Source organism: Haliotis rubra, unplaced genomic scaffold (assembly GCF_003918875.1).
Source record: "Haliotis rubra isolate DU_JTF1 unplaced genomic scaffold, ASM391887v1 Scf14, whole genome shotgun sequence".
NCBI lineage: Eukaryota > Metazoa > Mollusca > Gastropoda > Lepetellida > Haliotidae > Haliotis > Haliotis rubra.
In genome coordinates this window covers 307,168-330,897 of record NW_025765336.1, presented here as the reverse complement: position 1 = coordinate 330,897, position 23,730 = coordinate 307,168, and the positions used below count along the sequence as shown (strand labels likewise).

Below are 23,730 nucleotides of genomic sequence, written 5' to 3'. Positions count from 1 at the left end.
GATCAAAATGTTGCCCATCAAATACCTCTGCAAGATGCCAGCGTCATGATATCCCAGTCAGCCACAATCTTAGATTATAAGTCTAGATGTACTTTGAGGCCAGAATCAGTTGGGTCAGATCTTCAATTTAAGGCAATGTTCTATTTGTCATCCAGGACTAATATTCTGATCAAGTGAGGAAGATGAAACTGGACCCTACAGGATATTTGAACGCACATCTCGCTTCACGTATACCACTACAAAATGTTCAAGAACACCCAATTTTTCAAATACGACTTTTTCTTGTCATGACAGAATAACTATGGTCATTATAAAACAGGTGCTTTTCAACCTTTGAGTGGTATATGTGTTTCCAAGTATACAAGTTTATTTTGAAAATATTTGGTCAAACGTAATAGTATAGAAGACATCAAGATGTTATTTTTGTGGTCATCAATTTTCACCTTATTGTCATTCACTCCCTGTAGCCATTTCTCTGCTTGTGTTTTGTGAAATCGTTACTGACGTCCCATGTTTCTGTGTGTTACGATGTGTATATTCTTTAGAAATGAGAACGTGAGGCTTATATCAGCTTGTATTTGAGGGAGGAAGAGATTTGTTTGTTGTGATTGAGAGTGCACAGGATGCTTAGATGTTCCATTCACTGGAAAAGCAAGATGTCCCTTGTTTTGTCAACAACTCATAAAGATACAAACAACAGACTCTCAGGCATTGATGTTTTAAATGTACTTACCAAAAGAAGACTGGGGTAGTGACTATTTTTTCAATATGTCTGTGTAGATACACACTCCGGTATCCCTAAAATATTCACTATCAATCATAGTTTGTTCAGTAAATGCGAGCAGCAAGGATTTTTTTACCAGTTGAAAAAATGTACGACATGGTTTCAGATTGTTCTTGTGTGAGTTTTTGAACACGACAGTATGTTTTTGTGCCGGATTTTCTTTGCTGACACAGACATGTTTTCCTTACCTGTGTATTGGGAAAAATACAAAAATACCAAAGCTTTGGACAAATGGGAGGTGTACAGTGGTGTGTGCGTAACCATGGTAACCTTGCTTGTGTTTGTGTGCGTATGTTGGCCTTCAGTCTGTGTCAGTCTGGATCAGGGATAGATGCTGTAGCAGCTTTCAGTATCAGCAAGTACTTTTCATTATTGGCGAACAGGATTATTGAAAGTGATTTTGTAAGATTAAAGATCTTTAAGGGAATAAAGATGGTGAAAATGTTGATGTTGTTTTTGTTCCATTAAAGTTGACACGAAACCTCTAGTACAACCTTAGTTGTCTTCAGTCAACGTAGAAGAGCATGGTATCTTTACAGTCAGACGGGTTTTTTTTAAAAAACAATTTAAAGACATTAGAAAAGCACATTGCATTCACTCACACTGACAGAATAGGTAGCGAATAGGTGAGGTGAGGTGAAATTGGGTTTTACGTCGTACTTGAGAATATTTCACTCATATGACGAGTGCATGCGTGTGTATGGGTATGTGCGTCTGCTTGTACTAGCCCAGACTTAAGCTGGTTTTATAGTGCTAGCCCACTGAGATACCATGCCGCAGTGAAGCAAGAATACCCCACTCAGACACATTATACTGACTCCGAGCCGACCAGTCCTTGTTGTGCCCATTAATGCCGAGCGCCAGGCAGGGACCAACAAGTACCATATTTTAACGTCTTTTGGTATGACGCGGTCGGGGATCGAACCCGTGACCTTCCGCTCTCCGGGCGGACGCTCTAACAATTACACGGAGGCGGTTAGGTAGCAAATAACATAAAGTATATAGTATATAAGGAAAAATGACTATCACATGATGGATGAAATGACACTTTGGGTATTGTACACTGTTTGACGGGATATAATATCACATGCTCATGGTATAGTCTGAATAATGCTGCTTCAAGCCGAGTTTTCCTTGACTATAGGAATACTTTCTGTGTCTGTCATTTACGGGGATGCATGGATGTCCCAGTGTCTTCAAGCCAGCAATATTTCTCACAAAATAACAAGGTTGGGACTCGAAACTTGACTGTATCCTGCCATGAACGCAGGGTTGTCTCTTAAGCAGCAGCAGATGTTCAGCATATATCAGATGAATTAGGGGCAGAAATGGCCCTGTCTTGTAAGTAGTTTGACGCCTTTGTCACTTTCCTTCCACATGAGGCCCCTGGAGATCACGGGTAGAATAGGTCTTCAGCAACCCATGCTTGCGGTACAAGGCGACTATGTTTGTCGTAAGAGGTCAGGCTCGCTGACTTGTTTGACACATGTCATCGGTTCCCAATTGCGCAGATCGATGCTCATGCTGTTGATCACTGGATTGTCTGGTCTAGACTCGATTATTTACAGACCGCCCGCAATATAGCTGGAATATTGCTGAGTGCAGAGTAAAACTAAACTCACTCACTCACTCCTACCACATGACCCTCACAGGCAGTGTTAAACTCCGCTCACTCTCACAGTGAACAGGATCGATTTTTCATGGATAGACAATGTGACCTTTCCATGTAGATGCAAACAAGCCCTTGGTAACATTGCAAATAAAGAAGTCTATCCATAAACATTGTTCCTGTTCATCATACCAGCTCTTAAATACCACTCAAAGAAGTCACTTTCACAGTCATAGATGGACATGTCCTTATCAAACAAGTATTGCTCTACAGATGAAACTCGAGATTAATGTCAAGAGTCATGTAAGGAAACCACCTCTTCAGTATGTCTGTGGTCGCTGGAATGAACAGTGATCCTGGATAGACAATCGGCACACATTTGAAACTATAAACCAAAGTAAACACAGTTAATTGATTTGTTGGTTGTTTAGCCACAGACTATTCAGCTGTATTACTCCGGTCTGCAAATAATCGACTCTGGACTAGAATATCCAATGATGACATCAGTGACATGACATCATGAGCATCGATAAGCGATCCCCTAGACTTATATTGCTAAAACCAGTATTGACCTGGCCTTCGGTCCAGTTAATGGATAACATTAAACCATACTCACTCACTGGGTACAGAATCCTTATTCAATCACTTTCGAATCCTTATTCTGTCGACCGCCTCCGTGGTGGTTAGTAGTGGTTAGATCCCGACCGCCATACGTAAAACCCGTTAATTTCACCTCACCTCACCTCACCTCACCTCACCTATGTGTGGCTGGAATGAACAGTGATCCTGGATGGACAATCACGCATGCACATATGAGCATTTGAAACTATAAACAAAAGTAAACACAGTTAATTGATTTGTTGGTTGTTTAGCCCCAAACTCAGCAATATTCAGCTGTATTACTCCGGTCTGCAAATAATCGACTCTGGACTAGAATATCCAGTGATTGACATCATGAGCATCGATTTGCGCAATAGGGATACGATGACATGCGTCAATTAAGTTAACCAGCCACACTACCCGATCCCCCAAGACTTACGATAAGTATGGGTTGCTGAAAACCAGTATTGACCCGGTCTTCCCGGGTCCAGTTAATGGATAACAACTTCCATATTTTACTTTTATTGCGTCGTCTTGGGGCAGTGGGGTAGCCTAGTGGTTAAGGGGTTTGCTCGTCACGCCGAAGACCCGGGTTCGATTCCCCACATGGGTACAATGTGTGAAGCCCATTTCCAGTGTCCCCGTTGTGATATTGCTGGAATATTGCTAAAAGCGGCGTAAAACCATACTCACTCACTCAGAATCCTTATTCTGTAACCAGGTGTATCCAAACCATATCCGGACCGCCTCCGTGGTGTAGTGGTTAGAGCGTCCGCCCGGAGAGTGGAAGGTCGCGGGTTCGATCCCCGACCGCGTCATACCAAAAGACGTTAAAATATGGTACTTGTTGGTCCTGCCTGGCACTCTGCATTAATTGGTACAACAAGGACTGGTCACTATAAAACCAGCTTCTCGGAGTCAGTGAATATATATAATTTGTGTCAAACAAGTGGGAGTATTCATGCTTCACTGCGGCATGGTATCTCAGTGGGCTAGCACTATAAAACCAGCTTCAGTCTGGGCTAGTACAAGCAGCCACACATACACATACACACACATGCACGTCGTCATATGAGCGAAATATTCTCAAGCACGACGTAAAACCCAATTTCACCTCACCTCGCCTTATTCTGTAACCAGATGTTTCCAAACCATATCCTACCTTAATACTTTGATCCCGATCATCTCAGTCGCCTCTATGACAACTATCACCTGGAGGCATGCTGTCCAGGAATGGCCAAGGGGGAATGCCGACCCAAAGTGCCTGTCCTAATGATTTCATACAAGTGGAACCAATCACGCAACAAGCAGCTGAAACAAGGATGTTCCATTGACTGTATTCTGACTTCCCTCAGCACCCAGGAAGAAATCTGTACCCAATAAATCAATTAACCTGCGTTATTGTACAGGTGGGATACGATCAGGTATTGCACCGGCGTCTGAGTAATTACCTGCTTAAGGTGTGACCATGCACGCATATATCACTCACGTCACATCGCCCTTGGGGTAGGGACTGGACACCTTGAGGTGGGGCATCGCATTCGGGATTAGTTTAGCATTGGTTGCAGAAGACGTACGCGGCTGAGAAGCATCTTTCATTTAACATATGTGAATTGAAATCTGTACAGATTGTCTGGATTAACCTTTCGAAGTTGTGCAATGGATGAATAGGAAACGACGGTAAGACTTTGTTCTGAATTATTTTAATTATTTCGTTTGTTGATAACATATTATGAATATTTTATGACGATTGTTTATAAACGTTCGACATTTTTTTAAAGAAACATGGAAACACTGCACACTGGTTTTGTGTTATTCTGGCCTTTTGTATAAACTGAACTACAATTTAAAGTTGACAATTTTAAAATTTCACGCGAAAGTAGATCATGTAAAGTTTATAATATATATTATGTCAATAATGGATACCACATTTGTCCAGTAGATAGCTATCTTAGGCAAAGCTAAACAGAGCCTATGTTTTACTTATCTAAACATCATCACTTGTAAGAACCAACTATGAGTGTCAATGCAGCAAACGCTGGGCTGTGGGGTAGGTTAGTGGATAAAACATCCGCTTGTCATGCTGAAGACCCGGGGTTCGATTCCTCAAATAGGTGCAATGTGTGGAGAACATTTCTTGTGTCCCCCGTTGTGACATTGCTGGAATATTGCTAAAAGCGGCGTAAAACTATGATCACTCACTCGTTTTAAAGGCCCCCCGACGTCATCCGATCGCTGCAGGATACAGAACACGTGATCACGCGTGCACACCCGCCGTGCGACATTGAACTCAAACATGACCAAAATCAGTAAGTATCATTTTTCAATTTGTTTGTCAGTAAAACTATCATGAAATCATTTTACACACCAAGTATGATGTATACATCGGTGTATGTTATGCGAATTCGATCTTGCCACAACACACATCCATATGTCTCCAGTCTGTGATGCAGTCTTAATTAAGTCTCTTAACGTTATAACATAGATGAATTTCTGTAGAATAATTATCGACTGGTTACTGGACAATTTATTATTTTTCTTGCGCGTATGTTTTTTTAAAAATGACATTGATGGTCATTGATAAATTGAATGTCTGTTCCATAGAGTGATGTAGGATGATACCATTTCAGCTTCTCCATTAAGCACAGTGCTTCTTAGTTTATAAATGTCTTAATTTCACACCGGCGTTTCGTGGAATATACACAAAACCCAAGGTTACTGTCATCGTGTTCGTTTTTAATCAAAGTGTGAATTTTATCAGCATTTCTTTTAAGAATTGTTGTGAATTAGAAAATCAGAACTTTCAAATTCTGCTCAGATGTTGTTTCCTTAAATAATTTATTCAATATCTAACTAGTTTCATACATCGTGGGAAATGTACAGTGTGAAAGATAAATGATATTTGAATGATGATATTTTTAGACACGTCACACCTTATCATCTCAAGGTACAAGGTCTTGACAAATATTCTTTCTAATACACAGTTTAAATGGGATCAATCTGAAATGCAGTCCCATTGAACAGAATGACTTTTAACCATCGTCATTTATATTCAGTAGCTCCATGTAAATAACTGTCTGTTTTGTTGCCTTGGTTTATTTATGACATATTACCGCGTCAAACGAAAGAATTTTTGTTCAGAAGTTGTTTTTTTCTGCTGAGAACATGTAATAATCTAAAGAAGTAAAAGAGGCGTTTTTTCATAAGACTTTTGTTAATCTGTCAACTCTCTCGTTTAATTTATTTGACTTCAGTTAATCTGTCAAGCATGACTGAAAATATGTTAAAGAACACGCGAATTTTGTTTTTAATCTCGCATGGCACTGGGTGTTCCTTATCTTCTTTTGATGAGTATATTTTCTTCTAAATGTTTTAAAAACGAATCAAAATTTATACACAAGAGCTCGGACTGGGCGCAATCCCGATGTGTTAAATCATTTTCCCAGTTTGCAGTGATTTACACAGGTCTTGTATTGTCGACTGTACGTAGGTGTATTGGTATATAAGTTGCCTGAGTGACTGAGAGTTGCTGATTGATTGATTAGCGGATCGATGTGAGATGACGTTGTTAGATTCAGCAGGTGCCCTTGGGTGAACCCACTCGCCAAGCAAACTTGCAAAAGTCTCGGGATGATAGATGGCCATGGACTCGGAGTGTGAGAAAGTACCCTTTGGATAAAGTTTTCATATTTATAGCCGTTATTGAAGTACACACAGTGGTTGAAACACGATGTCTAATTTGGATCCGTGCCTTTATTATGAAATATGGAGTTTCATTTGAACAAGGTCATGCTTCTCAATTTTTGTTATTAAAGAACATCGGGTAACTTGCTATCCTTCCTTAAGAACATCGGGGTTTTTCATGACTACAGTAATAGGATGCCGTATGAAAAAAACCTTGGCTGCATTTTGTAACTTCTTTTGAACAGTATATGTTTATCAACTCTAATATGTTTTTCGAAACATAAACGACTCTCTTCTAAATATTAGAAGAAGCACAATTAGATCAGTCGTTTGTGTCCCTCTACTTCACGAAATATTATCGGGTGGAAAGTGAGCATGTACAATGTTTAAACCTTTGAAACCAGTACATGGCGCCCCTCAAATATACTCGAAAATTGATTGATCCTTCGTGTACTCATTTCTATAAGAACAATCAGAAACGTATGCCATTAATTTGTGTTTTGCTCTCAAATTTGTTAACTAATACACATAAAGACCACATTTGGCTCACCCTTATATATCTCTATTAGCTACACTATCTCCAATAACCTGTTATCCTATCCTGTTCCAGCGTCTGATATCCCCACCCCCTACACTGTCTATAACCTGTTATCCCATGTTCCAGCATCTGTTCCCCACCCCTACACCGCGTCCAGCGTCTGATATCCCCACCCCCTACACTGTCTACAATGGGGCGTACCTTGCCTCCTACAGACCCAAGCCCTTTGACGAGCCTACAGTACGGCTGGTGAGTATCAGACTGGACTGAGCCAGGGACACACTCTAGGTCCATGGAGATTTGTGGGGAAAAATTGTTACCAAAATTTTATCACCTTAAAATCATCACCTGAAGACTAATACAACTGAGAGAAGATTTAAGTGTGGATCAGGCCCCGATTTCTCGAAACAAACTTAAGTCTGAGTTTTCACTCAAATTTGAGAAAACGCAGGAAAATGCATTTCCCAGAATAAACTGAAATCAATATTAAATTCAAACTTAGTAGACAATTTGAGTTTGGTGGATAGATTACTTAAGTTGTTTGGGCTTTTTTTATTTAAAAAATGCAGTTGAGTTAAAAATTCAGCTGTTTCAAACTGTCAAACTCAGTTTGAAATTTGAGTAAAAACTGAAGTTTGTTTCGAGAAATCGCGGCCTGATGTGCACACTTGCGGCTGTGTATGATTAGTACGATTGGTAGATCATTTCTAAAAAACCACGAGTGAGTAAAGGTTTTTAAGTAATCATAGAGGGTTCCTGTTACACATCCCCACAACCTGTAGTCTGTCTGGACCAGGTAATACCATGGCTGGCCATGAGAGAACATCGACCACACTGTTGGCACAATAGGCCATGTCATAGATAATGGAATACAAATTTCAGCAGATTATTATGAGAATGTATAATCGAGGGCCTCTTCTGGTCCGATTAGTGTCACTACGGGAGTTTCAATATGGCCTAGAACACGTGTATTTGTTGTCTAGAAATTCGGTGACGGTCTGTAAATAGTCGTGTCTGAATTAGACAAACTAGTTATTAGTTATCCCCCCTACGGAAACAGGATACGATGAAATGATTAAAATGACAGCGAGTCGGACCACTCGCTTCAGTAAGTCGCCTCACAGGACAAGCACGGGTTTCTGAAGGCCAATTCTGACCAGGATCAAACCTTGAACTGGCTGAGTGTGTGCAAGCCAAAGTCCACATTCTTAACAATTCTCTTACTTTATCAAAGTACGTTCTGAGGATCTCCTTTTAGGTTGATGATTGCGGCGAAGTAAACAGAAAAAGACTTCTAAACTTGTCTCCGGAGGTAACTTTAATGGACTTGGGCCGGGCTACACTCGATTGGCTGATAGCAGGTCATCGTAACCCGACGTGTTGTTGTTCATTCTATCAGCCACTGGTTTGTTTGGTACAGACTGGCTTTCATGACGCTGTCATATTGCTGAAATATTGCTTAACGAGGCGTTGAACCACACACACAAATTGTATTAACTCACAAGTCAATCACTTTAACATTGCTACAGGACATGCACGGAGACGGTCCCATGTTCTCGGAGAGACCGACCAGCCACTTCAAGCTGGCACTGTTTGCGTGTTTTTGTTGTTTCACCCCGGCCGGCATCACGGCGCTCGTGTACGCCTGCAGGGTAAGTTACTATGTCATGTTGGATGATATCGCACGCCTGCCCATGAGAATCGACGGCAACGTTTTTGGTTTGGTTAGAAATATACGGAAGTATAATGGTGCAATTTAGGTAGCACAATAATCATTTGTTAAAATCGAAATTTCCGAGTATTTTTCTCTTCGTTTACATTATTTATGTTTCTCTTGAAAATTTGAATTTGTTTAAGAGTTATCTCCCTTTATTTTGTCAGTATGCAAATTGAATTGTTTGAGCCACTAATTTATTTATTACTTTCTTAATGCTATACGAAGGGCACTTTAATGTAACGGAAGTGCTTGTAATAAAAGCGTTATCTAAGTAATGATAGTACTGTGTTTGTGTGAATGGAAGTTTAAACAAAATGTGTTTTGTGTTTCCAGAGCCGATCAGCCAAGAGACGGGGTGACATGCAGGTGGCGGCGGCACAGGGCAAGAACGCCAAGGATCTGTCCATTGTTGCCATCACTCTCGGCATCTTCTTCATCCTCCTCGGCGCAGTCCTCGGAGCCGTCTTCTACATTACGTATGTCCACATACACGAGCACGACCATGACCACGACGTCACTACACCAACGCCATAGAACAGATCCCAAAGTGTTTTCATTTTCTAACTGAACTAATTTTTATAATGGCAGTTTGTTTTTCCTACATCCCGCCTTCGTGATAATCTACATCCTTGAACCACCAGTGTGTGTATATTCTGTATCGAGATACACGAAGACGCTTGATATCACGAAACACGATGCCCTTACGGACTCAAGAAGATACATCTCAACGGTACAAACCCACACAGCCCTTTTCTGGAACTGTCTACTCTGTCAAGATGTCAATGACCAGAGACAACTAGTATTTTCTCTACACATTGCAGGGTTTCCTCAGACAACGAATACAAGCAATGTTGATGTTCTGTGAACGACCTGTTTCTCTTCAACAAACCCATGATAAGCCCTGGAGTGGCCGTATTTGTTGTGGTTTAACTGTGGTTATTAACTGTCAGCCAACAGAGTTTCGTATCCCACAATTACTCAGTTTAATTACTTTCATTATTTGTCATACATGATTGTTATTATTGTTTTTAACTACAAAGTAACAATAACAAAAGCAACAAATTTAATACCCCCTCCCCAAATTTAAAAATAAAAAAATAAAAATAAAAAATAAACAATAAAAAGAAGAAAGACATAAATGAATGAATGAAAACACAAGAATATCACACACAAACACACACCCAAAAAAGGTATATTTGCCCCATGTTACCTGGAAACATAATCTGCAGGTGTAACCAGGGCCTAGATTTTCGAAGCTCTCTTAGCGCTAAGATAGTCGTAAGTGCCATACATTAACATTAATTTACGACTATCTTAGCGCTAAGAGAGCTTTGAAAATCTAGGCCTAGGATGGTATCGGCAGGTTCATAGCAATGGGCAAATGTGTCCACATTGTGCATTGATGTTGGGTAGACCTTCCCTGATCCCCTTCGGTTTATGAGGGATGATGAGAGAAGTTGTGTCCAAGATACGAGGCGATGTGTTGCCACGGTTGGGCGGGTACTACTGGTACTGTTTGACGTGGTTGTGCTGCTGATGTCGCATTATTGTGGTCCCATTGACGTGATGTGTGACGTCATGGTACAAGGCACCGGATCCAGGTATTCATGTCTCGCGACCTTAACATATTCCTGGACGTGGCATAGTGAAATCTTGCCAACACTATCAAAGAGAAGTGTTTTCAGAATATCTACTTCCCAGTGGTTGCTAGGAGTGGATTATCAAGGTTTGCAAGTGAAACAAATTAGCGTCACAAAGAACTTTTACCTTTGAGTACAGGTGAAAGTATACAATTCCACAACTGCTGTTCTAAAACCAATAACAGAATGTTAAACAAATATTGATAAAACCGTTAACTCTCACACCCTATAACATAGACGTACGACTGTCGTAGCGCTAAGGTGATCGTAACTTTGTCTCACACTGTAACACAGACGTACGGGTATGATACCGTTAAGGTGATCGTAACTCTCACTCCCTAACATAGACGTACGACTGTCGTAGCGCGAAGGTGATCGCAACTTAGTCCCATACTGTAACACAGACGTACTGGTATCATACCGTTAAGGTGATCGTAACTCTCACTGCCTAACATAGACTACGACTGTCGTAGCGCGAAAGTGATCGCAACTTAGTACCACACTGTAACACAGACGTACGGGTATCATACCGTTAAGGTGATCGTAACTCCCATACTTTAACATAGACGTACGAGTATCAAACCGCCAAGGTGATCGGAAGTCCCATACTACAACACGGACGTACGACTATCGCAGCAATACGATTAGTTTTTGGAACGGGACCAAGGCCGGTTTACTTAAAAATACCCGTCCAGGGCCTAGATTTTCGAAGCTCTCTTAGCGCTAAGATAGTAGTAAGTGCCATACATTAACATTAACGTACGACTATCTTAGCGCTAAGAGAGCTTCGAAAATCTAGGCCCTGAACAGCAAGAAGTTGCCTCTAGAGGACATGCATCATCCTCCAACCCATGACTTTTGTTTCGTTCTATGCGTATTTATTTTATATTGATTGGATATCAATGTCAATCTTGAACTGGGTATCCGTTTACAACATGACCTAGCATGTTAATGTTATAAGGTTTATGTTAAGGTACGGCAGTTACTATCATCAGGACTATGGACGCTTTGAACAAGGCACACTAATCCTAACTATTAACTCCATGTTATGGAGATACAAAATACCTGTTTATAGCTTTGTATGTTCGCAGACATCCTGTCTCTTCAATATTGATGTGTAAATAAATATATTGTACATTTTCTTGATGTTCCATTATTTACACCGTAAAGGTGCGTTCCCACGGTGCGACTTGTAGCAACAATAAAGATTGTAACGACTCACGCATAACATGAGAGACGCAAGCAGATACTAAAAGAAAATAAGAAAAGATAAACTAAATCGGCTTGGGTTTGCAACTGGATTCTCACACGAAACACTGTTCAGTTTTATTCTCTGTAAGATAAAGTTTCCTCTGCAGCGCCTCTGACATGACGTCAACAGAAATGGCGTCACTCTGAGGTGGCCACAAAACGACATGACTGGTCGATTTGTAATAGGAATTAGGACCAATCCTGTGTTCTGCTGCTACTGGTTGTAATCGTTACGACTACTGGGTTCTGACGTTGCAACTCTGTTGCATGCATGTCACACCGTGAGAACTCACCATAACCATTTCCTGTACTTGTAGGTCAAAGAATACTGTTTTAGCCAAAATTAAGTGACCTTGACCAGAATAGAGGTGCCGAGTCTGAGGAGCTGTTTCCTGAGTTTGTTTTGTTTGTTGTTTAAGGCCACAAGGAACAATATTCCACATTTTTTAAAATCAGGATGTAACAATAATCAAGCATATCAGTAATCATGAACATCAATTTTCACATCTGGGATATGACAACACGCATCAATCAAGCTGGACAGGCTTGCCCGTTTGTCACATCTTCCTTGCAAGCATGGGTTGCTGACGACCAATTTGTAACTAGGATCTACACAGGTCGGGTTGCTGAAGCGTAGACCTACAAATTCTTAATTCGTAAGTCTGAGAACCTTTCGAGAATAGGATAGTAGAAATTCGTAAGCTCTAAGAACGGTTTTAAGAAGTTCTTAGGCCTGCAAATGTTTCGACAATAGGGGGCCAGGATATTATCATGATTTATGTTAAGTGGTCAGCTAGATCTTTGAAAGGCATTTAGAAGTGATACACATAAAGAGGAGAGCTTTACTGATGCCAACTTCTTAATCATGAGGAACACAACGTTTCAGAGTATATACTTACTCCTTCATCAGGTGAATAATTCACATCTTTAACACAATGTTTCACAGCATATCCTTACTCCATCAGGTAAATAATTCACATCTTTAACACAGTGTTTCAGAGTATATACTTACTCCTTCATCAGGTGAATAATTCACATCTTTAACATAATGTTTCACAGCATATCCTTACTCCATCAGGTAAATAATTCACATCTTTAACACAATGTTTCATATCCTTACTCCATCAGGTGAATAATTCACATCTTTAACACAATGTTTCATAGTCCTTACTCCATCAGGTGAATAATAATTTAACACAATGTTTCACAGCATATCCTTACTCCATCAGTGTAATAATTCACATCTTTAACACAATGTTTCAGAGTTATTCCTCACTTCATCAGGTGAATAATTCACATCTTTAACACAATGTCTCAGCAGTTATTCCTTACTCCATCAGGTGAATAATTCAACTGATGGAGTAAGGATATGCTCTGAAACACTGTGTTCCTCATAATAAAGAAGTTGACATCCATAAAACTCTCCCCCTTATTGGTCAGCTAGAGACAAACATGCAGATAAAACAAACATGGCTGTTTATTCAGATTAACCAAAAATACATGACTGTTACAGCAAAGACATCATGTACAATATTAATCACAAATATCACTTATTCATGTTTCATACTTGTATACCGAGGACTTCTGGTTGTTGGATAAATATCTTGGGCTCGACCTGTGGCACAGCGGGCCATGCCATCCTGAGCTTCGTTCTTATTGGCAATTTCTTCTTCTATCCTAATCTTGCTATTTCACTTTTTGACAATTTAGTATATTCACTTTGATAGAATATGCCTCTTCTGTTATCGCACACCTTTTCGCATTTACTATGATTTAATAAGGATCATTTTGGCAGTGTATCTTTAATATTGTGTAAACTACAATACGGTATACAAGTTTACAACTGGTCATCTATACAAGTCACACAGATACTCATATGTCCATAGTTGCCTGTCCCCATCAACGGTTCTGAAATTTATCCAATCAGTAAACAAAACATCAAGACACTGATTCCTGCTTTGGAACATACTGCTTTAAGTAAAACCTTGGTCTAGGTGTAATCCCTTGATTGGAAACAGGTTTTGGAACTGCAGAATTGGCTTGTTTATACAACTCAAAATAAAGTAAGGGAACACCTGTATTTTTTTTCATATGATCATGGTTATTAATCTGTCTTGGGTGGTGGGAACTGCATGACAGTCTTCCACTTGTGTGTCCATTGACTTGAGCAGTACATGTCCAGTCTGGTGCCCTCAGACATGACCAATGTCCAGTAAGTGATATTCAACACCTTCGAACACTATTTCACTTACATCATGGCCGGTCAGCTCAGGGTGGACAATAGCCCAAAGTGACACACAAGCCCCAGGTCACCTGAAACCCACATCAGGTATTGACCAACATGGATTTCCAATCAGGGCAAATCTGGAATTTAAATCCATAATCAGCAGATCCTTGCATAACAGGGGAGGCAACCCTGCACAAGCACCCACAATGAAACAAAACACCCTTTGGTAGGAAGGATATTTTAATCCTAGTTATCATCTGTACTGTTGATCATATGAACATTTTACAGTGCTAAATAGTCACAGGTCTTTTTGTCAGACCAATGAAAACCCATCATTTAAAAGAACATCAGATGGGTAAAAAACAGCAGTACCAGCAAAATGTCTTTATCCCATTGTTCTGTGAGTCGATCATTAATTTACACGGTCTTAGAACTTCTAGTCTGCCATATTGGATGTACATCATGCATATTTAAAACAAAATTCACTCAACTTTTCAACAAAACAATGAACAAAATGGCATGAATGATCTGCAACAGGAATGACCCCTGTTGCCATCTGACCCCAACTTGTAGTGAGAAATGGGCAATGGGAATATGAGGTACATACGGGAATGAACAGATTATAACACTACCTCTTGACTTTTAGACTCCTTGGATTGATAGAAACTTGACTTTCGCATGTATGTCAATCATTCATTGTGTTGTTTTAATTCAAACTGCGTCAAAACTGTTACCTTAAAATGTGAAACCACTGAACAGAGTTATCACAAAGTAAATTGTCAACCAACTGACAACAGCAGCATCCATATCAGGAACCAAACTTGCTTCTAAATCTCGTGAAATCACCATAGCATAAAGATTAACGTGAGCTCATTAACCTCTAACCATACACAAAGTCCTAATTGAATTAAGAAGGCTGGAAGGCAATTAATATCGTTCATTTCAGAGAAAAGAAACAAATATTTTCTGTTATAACTATGTTGTTGTTCCTTAGCTTATAATTTCAGCTACAAAATTCTGTTATTTTGTCATTCACCAATTTACTCATTACAGCATAGAACAGACAACCTTCTGAATCAGTTTCCACTACATAATATAGGAAGAGCATGTATGTGACTCTTTACTCCAGTCCACAGTATGGTAAGGAGGCTTACTTGTTAATATCTAAGTCTGATCATGCTGCTTTTAGTAAGACAAGGTTTCCAAACAGAACTAAAAAGGACAGTAACATCAGCATTATAGCAGTCACCCTCCACCCAACTAACTCACCTACATTGTCATCAACACTACTTTAGGAAGGAAATAAATGTCCTTGCGTATTCCAGAGCTGACAAATTAATGGAAATGACACATAAAAATGGTTATAAATACATTTTTAGTTTAATTAGTCCAAAATAGTTATCTGCCATCTACCTAATTGTGAATGTGGAAGTCAGCAAGGAATTGTCTCCGGCTCTTCTTTATTATCACATGTTGTGGATTAGTGGACTTGGCAAATCTTTGATATTTGTCCCTCATTTGTACTTAGGAATTTTGTCTCACAAGTATTATAGTACACAATGGTCTTATAATGCTTATAGCCATAAACACTGAGAATTACACTAATAGGAATATATAACCATGCTAGCTGACAGCGTAATAACAAAGGTAGCAGGCATAGGTGAAAAGAAAATCCAAGAAAATAAAACACATAAAAAGATTGTTTTCTTCCTTTATACAACTTGTAAAAGGAAGTGTAGACATACATGATGTCGTGGAACCATCATCAACTCTATCAGCTTGTGACAACCCGATATATATGCCACTCAAAGTGAGTGAGTGAGTGTGAGAGTATGGTTTTATGCTGTTTTTAGCAATATTCCAACAATATCACGGCGGGGGACACCAGAAATGGGCTTCACACATTGTACCTATGTTGGGAATCGAACCTGGGTTCTCGACGTGACGAGCGAACGCTTTAAACACTAGGCTAATCCGCCCCCAATACTGAAAGAGCACTCTACTGAAACACTGTAACAATAAGATACGAAGGCCTTGTGTTACTGTACCATAGTCGTTTGAGAGCTTCATTTATCTAAATCATCAAATTTGAAAAATAAATTATCCCATTCCTAAAGGTGATGGACTTTTGGATTTCCTCTGCCTTGCACAGTGTTTTGGTCATATCATGGTATGTCAGCTGAAAGATGCATAGCCAAGCTCCTTACAGTAACTGGCAGTTTACAGAGCTCTTTACAGCAGCTGCCACCAGTCACAGCTCCCCATGTGCTGGTGGCCAATAACCCTGCATGGAGCTGAGATCACAAATGGCTGATCATGAATACTGCCATGATGCACTACTATTTATTCCCCAGCAAACTTATCTTGTTTGTTTGTCAATTTGAAAAATAAAATTGTTTTGGAAATAGTAAGATTGACTACCTAAAGACATGTATGTCACTTTATGTGAAGCCTGTTGGTAGGAGCAACAACCCTGGAAAGGTTGCAATGGGCAAAGGAGCATATGATACAAGTTACAAAGGGACACAACTCTGCACACGAAGTTCTGTGAGAGACCACTAAGTAACCCATTGCTATTTCCCCAGCCTTATTAATGACTAATCTTGCCGGTCTTATGAAAACTGAAGCCATCAAACATTAGTATAGACATCTCGTATTCTCTCAAAAAAAAGATTGACTCCAAATTTGTATGTAAACATCGCCAAGATAACCTATCTGATTTTCGAGCCACCTTGTAACTCGAATATTCCTCTTAAAAGCTGATTTGTACATTTTGCTGTGTTTGTGCATTTACATTATACTGAATTTTAATGAATTTTCTTCAACTTTGTAGAATTTCTAGTGCACTCGTATTGGCGTAGTCTGAGGCTAAAATTTGCAGACTACGATAAAACCATAGAGGTTGGCATATCTGTTTACAGTATACTGAATTGAGTGTTAATGAGGTTCCACTGTACTACCATGATGTTTATGATTTTCTTGACATCCAATCTCTAATTGTTTCCACTATACTTGTGAAAGAATAATACAAAAATAATTCTTTATAATGCCACACTTGAACTGAAACTGTTCGTGTACCTATACTTGTGTTACCATGGTTACAGACGAAACAAAACCACCTTAATATTTATGAGGAAATGAGGAGATAAAAGCTTTCAAACCCAATCACCTGCTGAACGCATTAACTGTGAAAGGCATTTTAGTTTGACAGCTGTAATTGGATATTCCTGATATAATCTTAATCTGTTTGCATACAGAATAAAATAGTTCCAGGCTAGCTATTCTCGAAATGTCCGTAGCCCTTCGAACTTCTTAAACCAATTCTTAACACATTGGTTACGATCAAAGTTAAGAATTCTTAGGGCTACGAACGTTTCGAGAATAAGGGCCCAGGACAGTAGAGTTATCATTAATAAAGACATGAATCGGTCATTATTCATACACATGTATTTCTAAATATAGCCTCAGAACAATGCATATTAACAATGGGGACCATGTCAAAACTTTTCACATCATTTTTAACGACAACTTGTCTCACAGAACATCATCTATTGTCAACAAACAGGAAATGCAGGACATTATATTTCACACTAAAATCATTATCTTAAAATGACACAAATATTTTGACATGATCCCCTCTACTCCTGTCATAAAATTGACAGGAACATAATCAGTACAATATATGCAAAGAGGCAGAATAATGATACACTTGTTTGTATTTTACTGAAGAAAATGTGGTGTTTCTCAAGAAAACTTGTAATTTTCAAGTTATCTCACCAAGTACATAAATATGCTTATAAACAGTTGTTTAGAGAAGTAGAAAATGGTAAATTTACTGGCTTCCCTTTCAGTAAAATACAATCAGTTACCCAGCACTCGTTCAAAACACACCATTCCATGGAGTACATGGGGTGTCTGTGATCACAAAATGTCACAATACGTTGGAGCTCGTAAGAATTCCGATAACGCATAGTGCATGAACATAAGGTAGAGCAAGGCACTACCCTTCAGGTCTCTGACAACAAACAACTCCGTCGTAGTAGCAACCATCCTCATTTTAAGCACCTTTCGAAAAGTACAGATCCTACATATCCTCCCCGCGCATAGATTTAGAAACGTTCTGTTCAAACAGTCTCCTATTTGACTGTAACACCTCCGCTGCTTCCTTGTTTAAAGGATCCTCAGGATTAGGTTCCTGGAAATAGACACAAGACTTTGTAAGAGAAACTGGAGGGGCCGTGCTGAAATCTGTGTAACAATCTGGGAGGTGTGGAACCATGCCATGTATCAGATGGTAATAGCGAGTGAGTGAGCTTAGTTTTACGCTGCATTCAGCAATATTCCAGCTATATGGCGACGGTCTGTAAAAAATCGAGTCTGGACCAGACAATCCAGTGATTAACAGCATGATACAAGGCTCACAATACAATACATCAATTTACAACTCCTGTATCAAATACATACAATACTTAAGAAATACAGTTTGCACTACACTTGCATCTGAGTGCTTTAACGTTAAAATATTTCAGCGCCAAACTGTACTTTCTTACACTACACATGGTGATAGAACAAACTGTACCTCTTTTCTTAGCTGCCAAATTTAAAACCTAGCCCGAAAAATTAATCTAAAGCACAAAACAAATGATAAAATGTTGTATGTGACCTACATATTATCAGGATATGTATCATTTTGCTACAACCCTTATCCATACAGATTACCGATCGTTGCCAGTAACCTTATTATTCTGTTAGCTATCACTGACTGACTGAGTTTGGTTTTACGCCGCTTTTAGCAATATTCCAGCAACATCACGGCAGGGGACACCAGAAATGGGCTTCACACATTGTACCCATGTGGGGATTCGAACCCGGGTCTTCGGCGTGACGTGCCAACGCTTTAACCACTAGGCTACCCCACCGCCCCTGTTAGCTATCATCTGACATGTGAAAGTACCTATCATATTCAGCTACCTTAATGATTATGTGCATATTTATAATGCCCTAGGGGCGGTGGGGTAGCCTCGTGGTTAAAGCGCTGGATGGTCACACCGAAGACCTGAATTTAGATTCCCTACATGGGTACAATGTGTGAAGCCCATTTCTGATGTCCCTCACCGTGATATTGCTGTAATATTGTTAAAAGCAGCATAAAACCATACTCACACTATAATGCACTAAATCAAAACCTTTCATTCTCAACTCCCTGGGGAGGATACAACCAAAGCTGCCTGGAGTGCACCAGAAGCTTAAAGCCTCATTAAAATCTCATCCTACTAGTTTGATCACCTGACTCGGTTTGTTAATTAAGAAAGGAGAGGAAAAAATAAAGAAGTATGGGAATTTGTTCTTACCAAAAACAAGTACTGTAATCCATAAACTATAGAGTTGATAGTTAATACAGGCTTCCAATCTTCTCTGAAACAAAAATGACATCCATCACATGAGAACATTGACCAAGTGAAATATGATGCAGTTTACATGGTACTATTAGCCCTTTAATACTAAACATTCAGGGTAACCATGGCAACGGCAACCAGAAGTACCATCTTTACGTTTTGGCATGAAGCAACTGATGCCCCATCCACTACAGTGTATCAGTACTCAGGTACCCTGGAGAAGAGATGGGGTTTAAGTTTGGACTGAGGACAGCTAAAGATGGGGAGGTTTGGATATTAAAAGGAAGACAGCCCCAGAGAGATGGAGCACAGAATGAGAATGATCTATGGCCAAAGGATTTGACATTGATCTTGGGGATGGTTAGTAATAGTTGATCATTGGATCTCAGGTTGTTGCTTGAAGTATATTTCTAGAGAAGTTGTTTCAGATATGCTGGTACAATTTATTTACTGTTGATTATTTCTTGCAATGTCCTTACCTGAGAATGTTGAGACAGACGTTACCCTCTAGGTCTATGTTGGGGTGGTACACCATAGTTTCACACTTCACTTTCGGCGGATCGTGGGGATAACCGGGACCTACTTTAAAGCTGAATATAAACTTGCCACCTCGGTAAAAACCCTGCAAAACATAACACAATATCAGCATCTCAAGGACAGGCACATTTATACATCAATAAATAATTCCTTGGATTTTAATTATTCTCAACATCTGAAGGAAACAAAAGCACACACTACGAACAGCAACAAAAATGACAAATTACAATACTTTGGTGAAGGCGATATGTACATCTGCAAATGGTGTTAAACTTACAAAGATCTTATTAACATTATTGGACATGTTAATGTCTTGTCAAATATGTTTCAAGTACAACATGTGTCAGTTGCAAAAGTCTGTATCAAAACTACTAGGGCTGGCTATGGATATAGATCATAAAGATCTATAGTTGTTAAATGTATATCAATCGAATATTGATAACTATCGGAGAAGTAACTTAGAACATATCTCAAAGAAACCAACCACATCAGTGGTGAGTGGTGACATATTTAGGCTTAGATTACGAACAAAACACTATCCTGAACATATTTTTCGAAGCAGCCCATGAATAAAGACCTAATTTTGTGTACTGTCTGTGTAAATTAAAACATTACTTCATACAAAAGTTTATGAATGATATTATTGATGACATCATTTTCATAGCGATATCCTTAATACATTTTCCCATGACATTTTCTGTTATCCATTGTTTTAGCCAGCATTAAAAGCTACCCTAAAAGTACCAGAAGTGAGAGGTGAGGTGAAATTGGAATTTTACGTCGTGCTTGAGAATATTTCGCTCATATAACAACGTGCATGCGTGTGTATGTGTATGTGTATGCGCGGCTGCTTGTACTAGCCCAGACTGAAGATGGTTTTATAGTGCTAGCCCACTGAGATACCATGCCACAGTGAAGCATGAATACCCCACTCAGACACATTGTACTGACTCCGAGCCGACCAGTCCTTGTTGTACCCATTAATGCCGAGCGCCAGGCAGGGACCAACAAGTACCATATTTTAACGTCTTTTCGTATGACGCGGTCGGGGATCGAACCCGCGACCTTCCGCTCTCTGGGCGGACGCTCTAACCACTACACCACGGAGGCGGTCACCAGAAGTGAGAAATATTTTATGATGCTTTTAGCAATACTCGAGCAATATCACTGCTGTAAACACCAAATATGGGCTTCACACACTGTACCCATGTGGGAAATCGAACATGGTTCTTCTCTGTGAAGGGGGAAGACTTTCACCTCTAGGTTATCCCACAGCCCCAAAAAAAAACATCAATGAACACAATCTTTGTGTCATGTAAGTCATGAAGCATTGGTAAATGAAGGTTGTTTTTTCATTGCCATGTGTAAAACTGATAGTTGAAAGCAATGAATAGTATGATCTATACAGCTTAAGCATGACGACATATAGTGTACAGTTAAACATTTCAACTCTAGTTCCCCAATGTGGTTCATTCTAACTTGGTTGTATTATGCCACTTTCAGCAATATTCCAGTAATATCAGGGTAGTAAACACCAGAAATCAGGTAATAGGATGAAAGCATGCTAATCGTTACTTCGTCTGGGGAAATGATGAGTTTGAAGCTGAGGAGATCATCAGGATCTGGAAAGTCCACTTGACAAGTCTTGGGCAGGTTTAGTTCATTGATATCTGCAAGAGAAGAATACATAACACTGAACGAAACAGTTTTATTGCATGATGATTTCACTCTTTGATTAACCCTAAGGTAGTGAAATTATGAACACATAAGTAACAAAAGTTGACTGCCATACATCAGGCCTACCAAAGAAAACTTCCCAACTGGGCAGAAAAACGCAGAAAAGCCCACATTAATCGTGGAAATAGCAACATAAATGTAATACCTCGCTACTGAAACAGTAAAAACGGCAACTTTAAATCGCTAACACTGCATCATAAAACGAGGAGCCTGCAACTTCGATTTTGCGCATGCGCACATGGAAGAGGAAGTCTCGACCGCATGTTGACATTTTCCAGCTTGGACAAAAGTTACATTCCTTTTTAAGTATTTCTGTTGTGTTATTTAGCATTTATCATCATGATACTTGTGTGCACACTTGTTTAGTTTACTTTCCATTCGTATGAAACGATAGACAGCAATTATTTTGACATATTTAATACTTTCTCTACGCGAGGCGATTCACGGTTGCTGGGAAATTGGAAAGAAGCCGACATCGTAATGCACATGCGCAGTAGAGGTCAAAGTTCGCTGATATAAAAAATGTTGCAGTTTCATAGTTTTCGTTGCCGTTTTTACTGTTTCAGTAGTGAGGTAATGTGTTTATGTTGCTATTTCCACGATTAATGTGGGCTTTTCTGTGTTTTTCTGCACAGTGGGAAAGTTTTCTTTGGTAGGCCTGATACATCATCATGATCATTGGATATTTAGGGGGTAAAAGAATGAGCATGATCTTAGTCAATGAACAATCGGTGTGAAAAGTGATTATGATCATCATGCCCTTGAACAGGGCAAAACCATTAGAAACTTTAATACACAGGTGAAGCTGAAGTGAAAGGCAAATATTATTGATGACAACTTCTTTATTGTATGCCACAACGCTTCGGGGCTATTTCTTGCCCCTTCGCCAGGTGAATTGTAACAAACAACTTGAAACAATCATATGATACATCAATGAGTATATATACTAAATGTACAAGAAGACAGCGCTGCATGTATATACAATAAATTGGATAAGAAACAGGAGATGAAAGCTGAACTGAAATACATTAAGATATGATTCCAACTAATCCTAGTGGCATATGCTGCTTTCGTTGATCCTTACCATACTATGATTTACATCAATCTTACAGTGTCCCCACATACACTTTTCTGTCAGAAACCCACAAAGGAATCACTGAACATCCTGTCATTAATCTCCTCAGTTTCATGTCTTATGAGTGTTTCATAACAGAAGTTATAGTATTTTCAGTCCATGGATCTCTGAACTGAAGTATTATTGATGCGTATTAGACATAGTCTCAAGTGTTCTTAAGAAACATAACACACCAATAACTTGGAGGGATAGAGGGGTTAAAGATGTGTTTCAATATCATCCCTGAAATTTCAAAAGGAATTTGTCATCCTTAGACTGCCTAGCTTCAGTTCATCATTCACTGTAGAACGTTATTTTGTCTGGCTCTTGTTCTGCTTTATCCTTTCATGTTTACATGTTTGATGAACAGGTTCTGGCGGTTCTTGAGTAATAGGAATAACCTGATTTTCTGTAAATGTATATCGTAAGACACAATACAAGTTGTTCAATTAGAACTTGTGACAAAAATCTATTTTTAGGTGCACCACAAACCTTTCTGAATTCTGAGTTGCGCAGCGGATGCTTTCTTTCCTCTTTCTGCCGTGGTACTTTCGCCATCTTTCTTTTGTTGTTTTAGTGAGAATAACTTAATCATGATTATAACAAGAACCTATGACTACAAATGCCGTATTTTAAAGAATTCCTATTAGAAGAAATGAAACGATCACTATCTTCGCGAAACTTCAGGATCCTCCGATAAAGCGACACACAGACATGACAATGCAGAGCTAGGATGTTTATTCAAAACATATGCGAATTGAAATAAAACTCTATTAAATGAACAAAATAGTGTTTAAGATATGAAATTGAATTTAAATATCTTTCACTGTACATGTTACTTATGTATCAAATATGTTGATTCTTTTTACATACGAAACGTCAAGTGCATCGTATGT

At 39.3% G+C, this 23,730-nt stretch overlaps 3 protein-coding genes across 3 annotated transcripts in view; 2 read left to right on the top strand and 1 right to left on the bottom strand.

Annotated features, from left to right (window-relative positions):
• The window catches only part of LOC124268677 (transcription elongation factor SPT5-like), a 28,774-nt gene extending 27,544 nt beyond the window's left edge, over positions 1-1,230 (top strand). The window contains 1 exon segment of the mRNA XM_046703647.1: positions 1-1,230. Within this exon segment, the coding sequence (XP_046559603.1) occupies positions 1-49 (49 nt within the window). The 3' untranslated portion in view covers positions 50-1,230.
• A 5,400-nt stretch (positions 1,231-6,630) lies between these two features.
• On the top strand, positions 6,631-9,466 carry LOC124268768 (proline-rich transmembrane protein 1-like). The gene is made up of 4 exons (XM_046703793.1): positions 6,631-6,657; positions 7,342-7,464; positions 8,745-8,867; positions 9,266-9,466. The coding sequence occupies exons 1-4, from the start codon at positions 6,631-6,633 to the stop codon at positions 9,464-9,466; spliced, it is 474 nt and encodes a 157-aa protein (XP_046559749.1).
• A 3,816-nt stretch (positions 9,467-13,282) lies between these two features.
• On the bottom strand, positions 13,283-23,556 carry LOC124268676 (NEDD8-conjugating enzyme Ubc12). The gene is made up of 5 exons (XM_046703646.1): positions 23,327-23,556; positions 21,559-21,653; positions 19,926-20,068; positions 19,402-19,465; positions 13,283-18,245 (listed from the first exon to the last, which is right to left on the bottom strand). The coding sequence occupies exons 1-5, from the start codon at positions 23,427-23,429 to the stop codon at positions 18,135-18,137; spliced, it is 516 nt and encodes a 171-aa protein (XP_046559602.1). The 5' UTR covers positions 23,430-23,556; the 3' UTR covers positions 13,283-18,134.
• Positions 23,557-23,730: the final 174 nt, after the last annotated feature.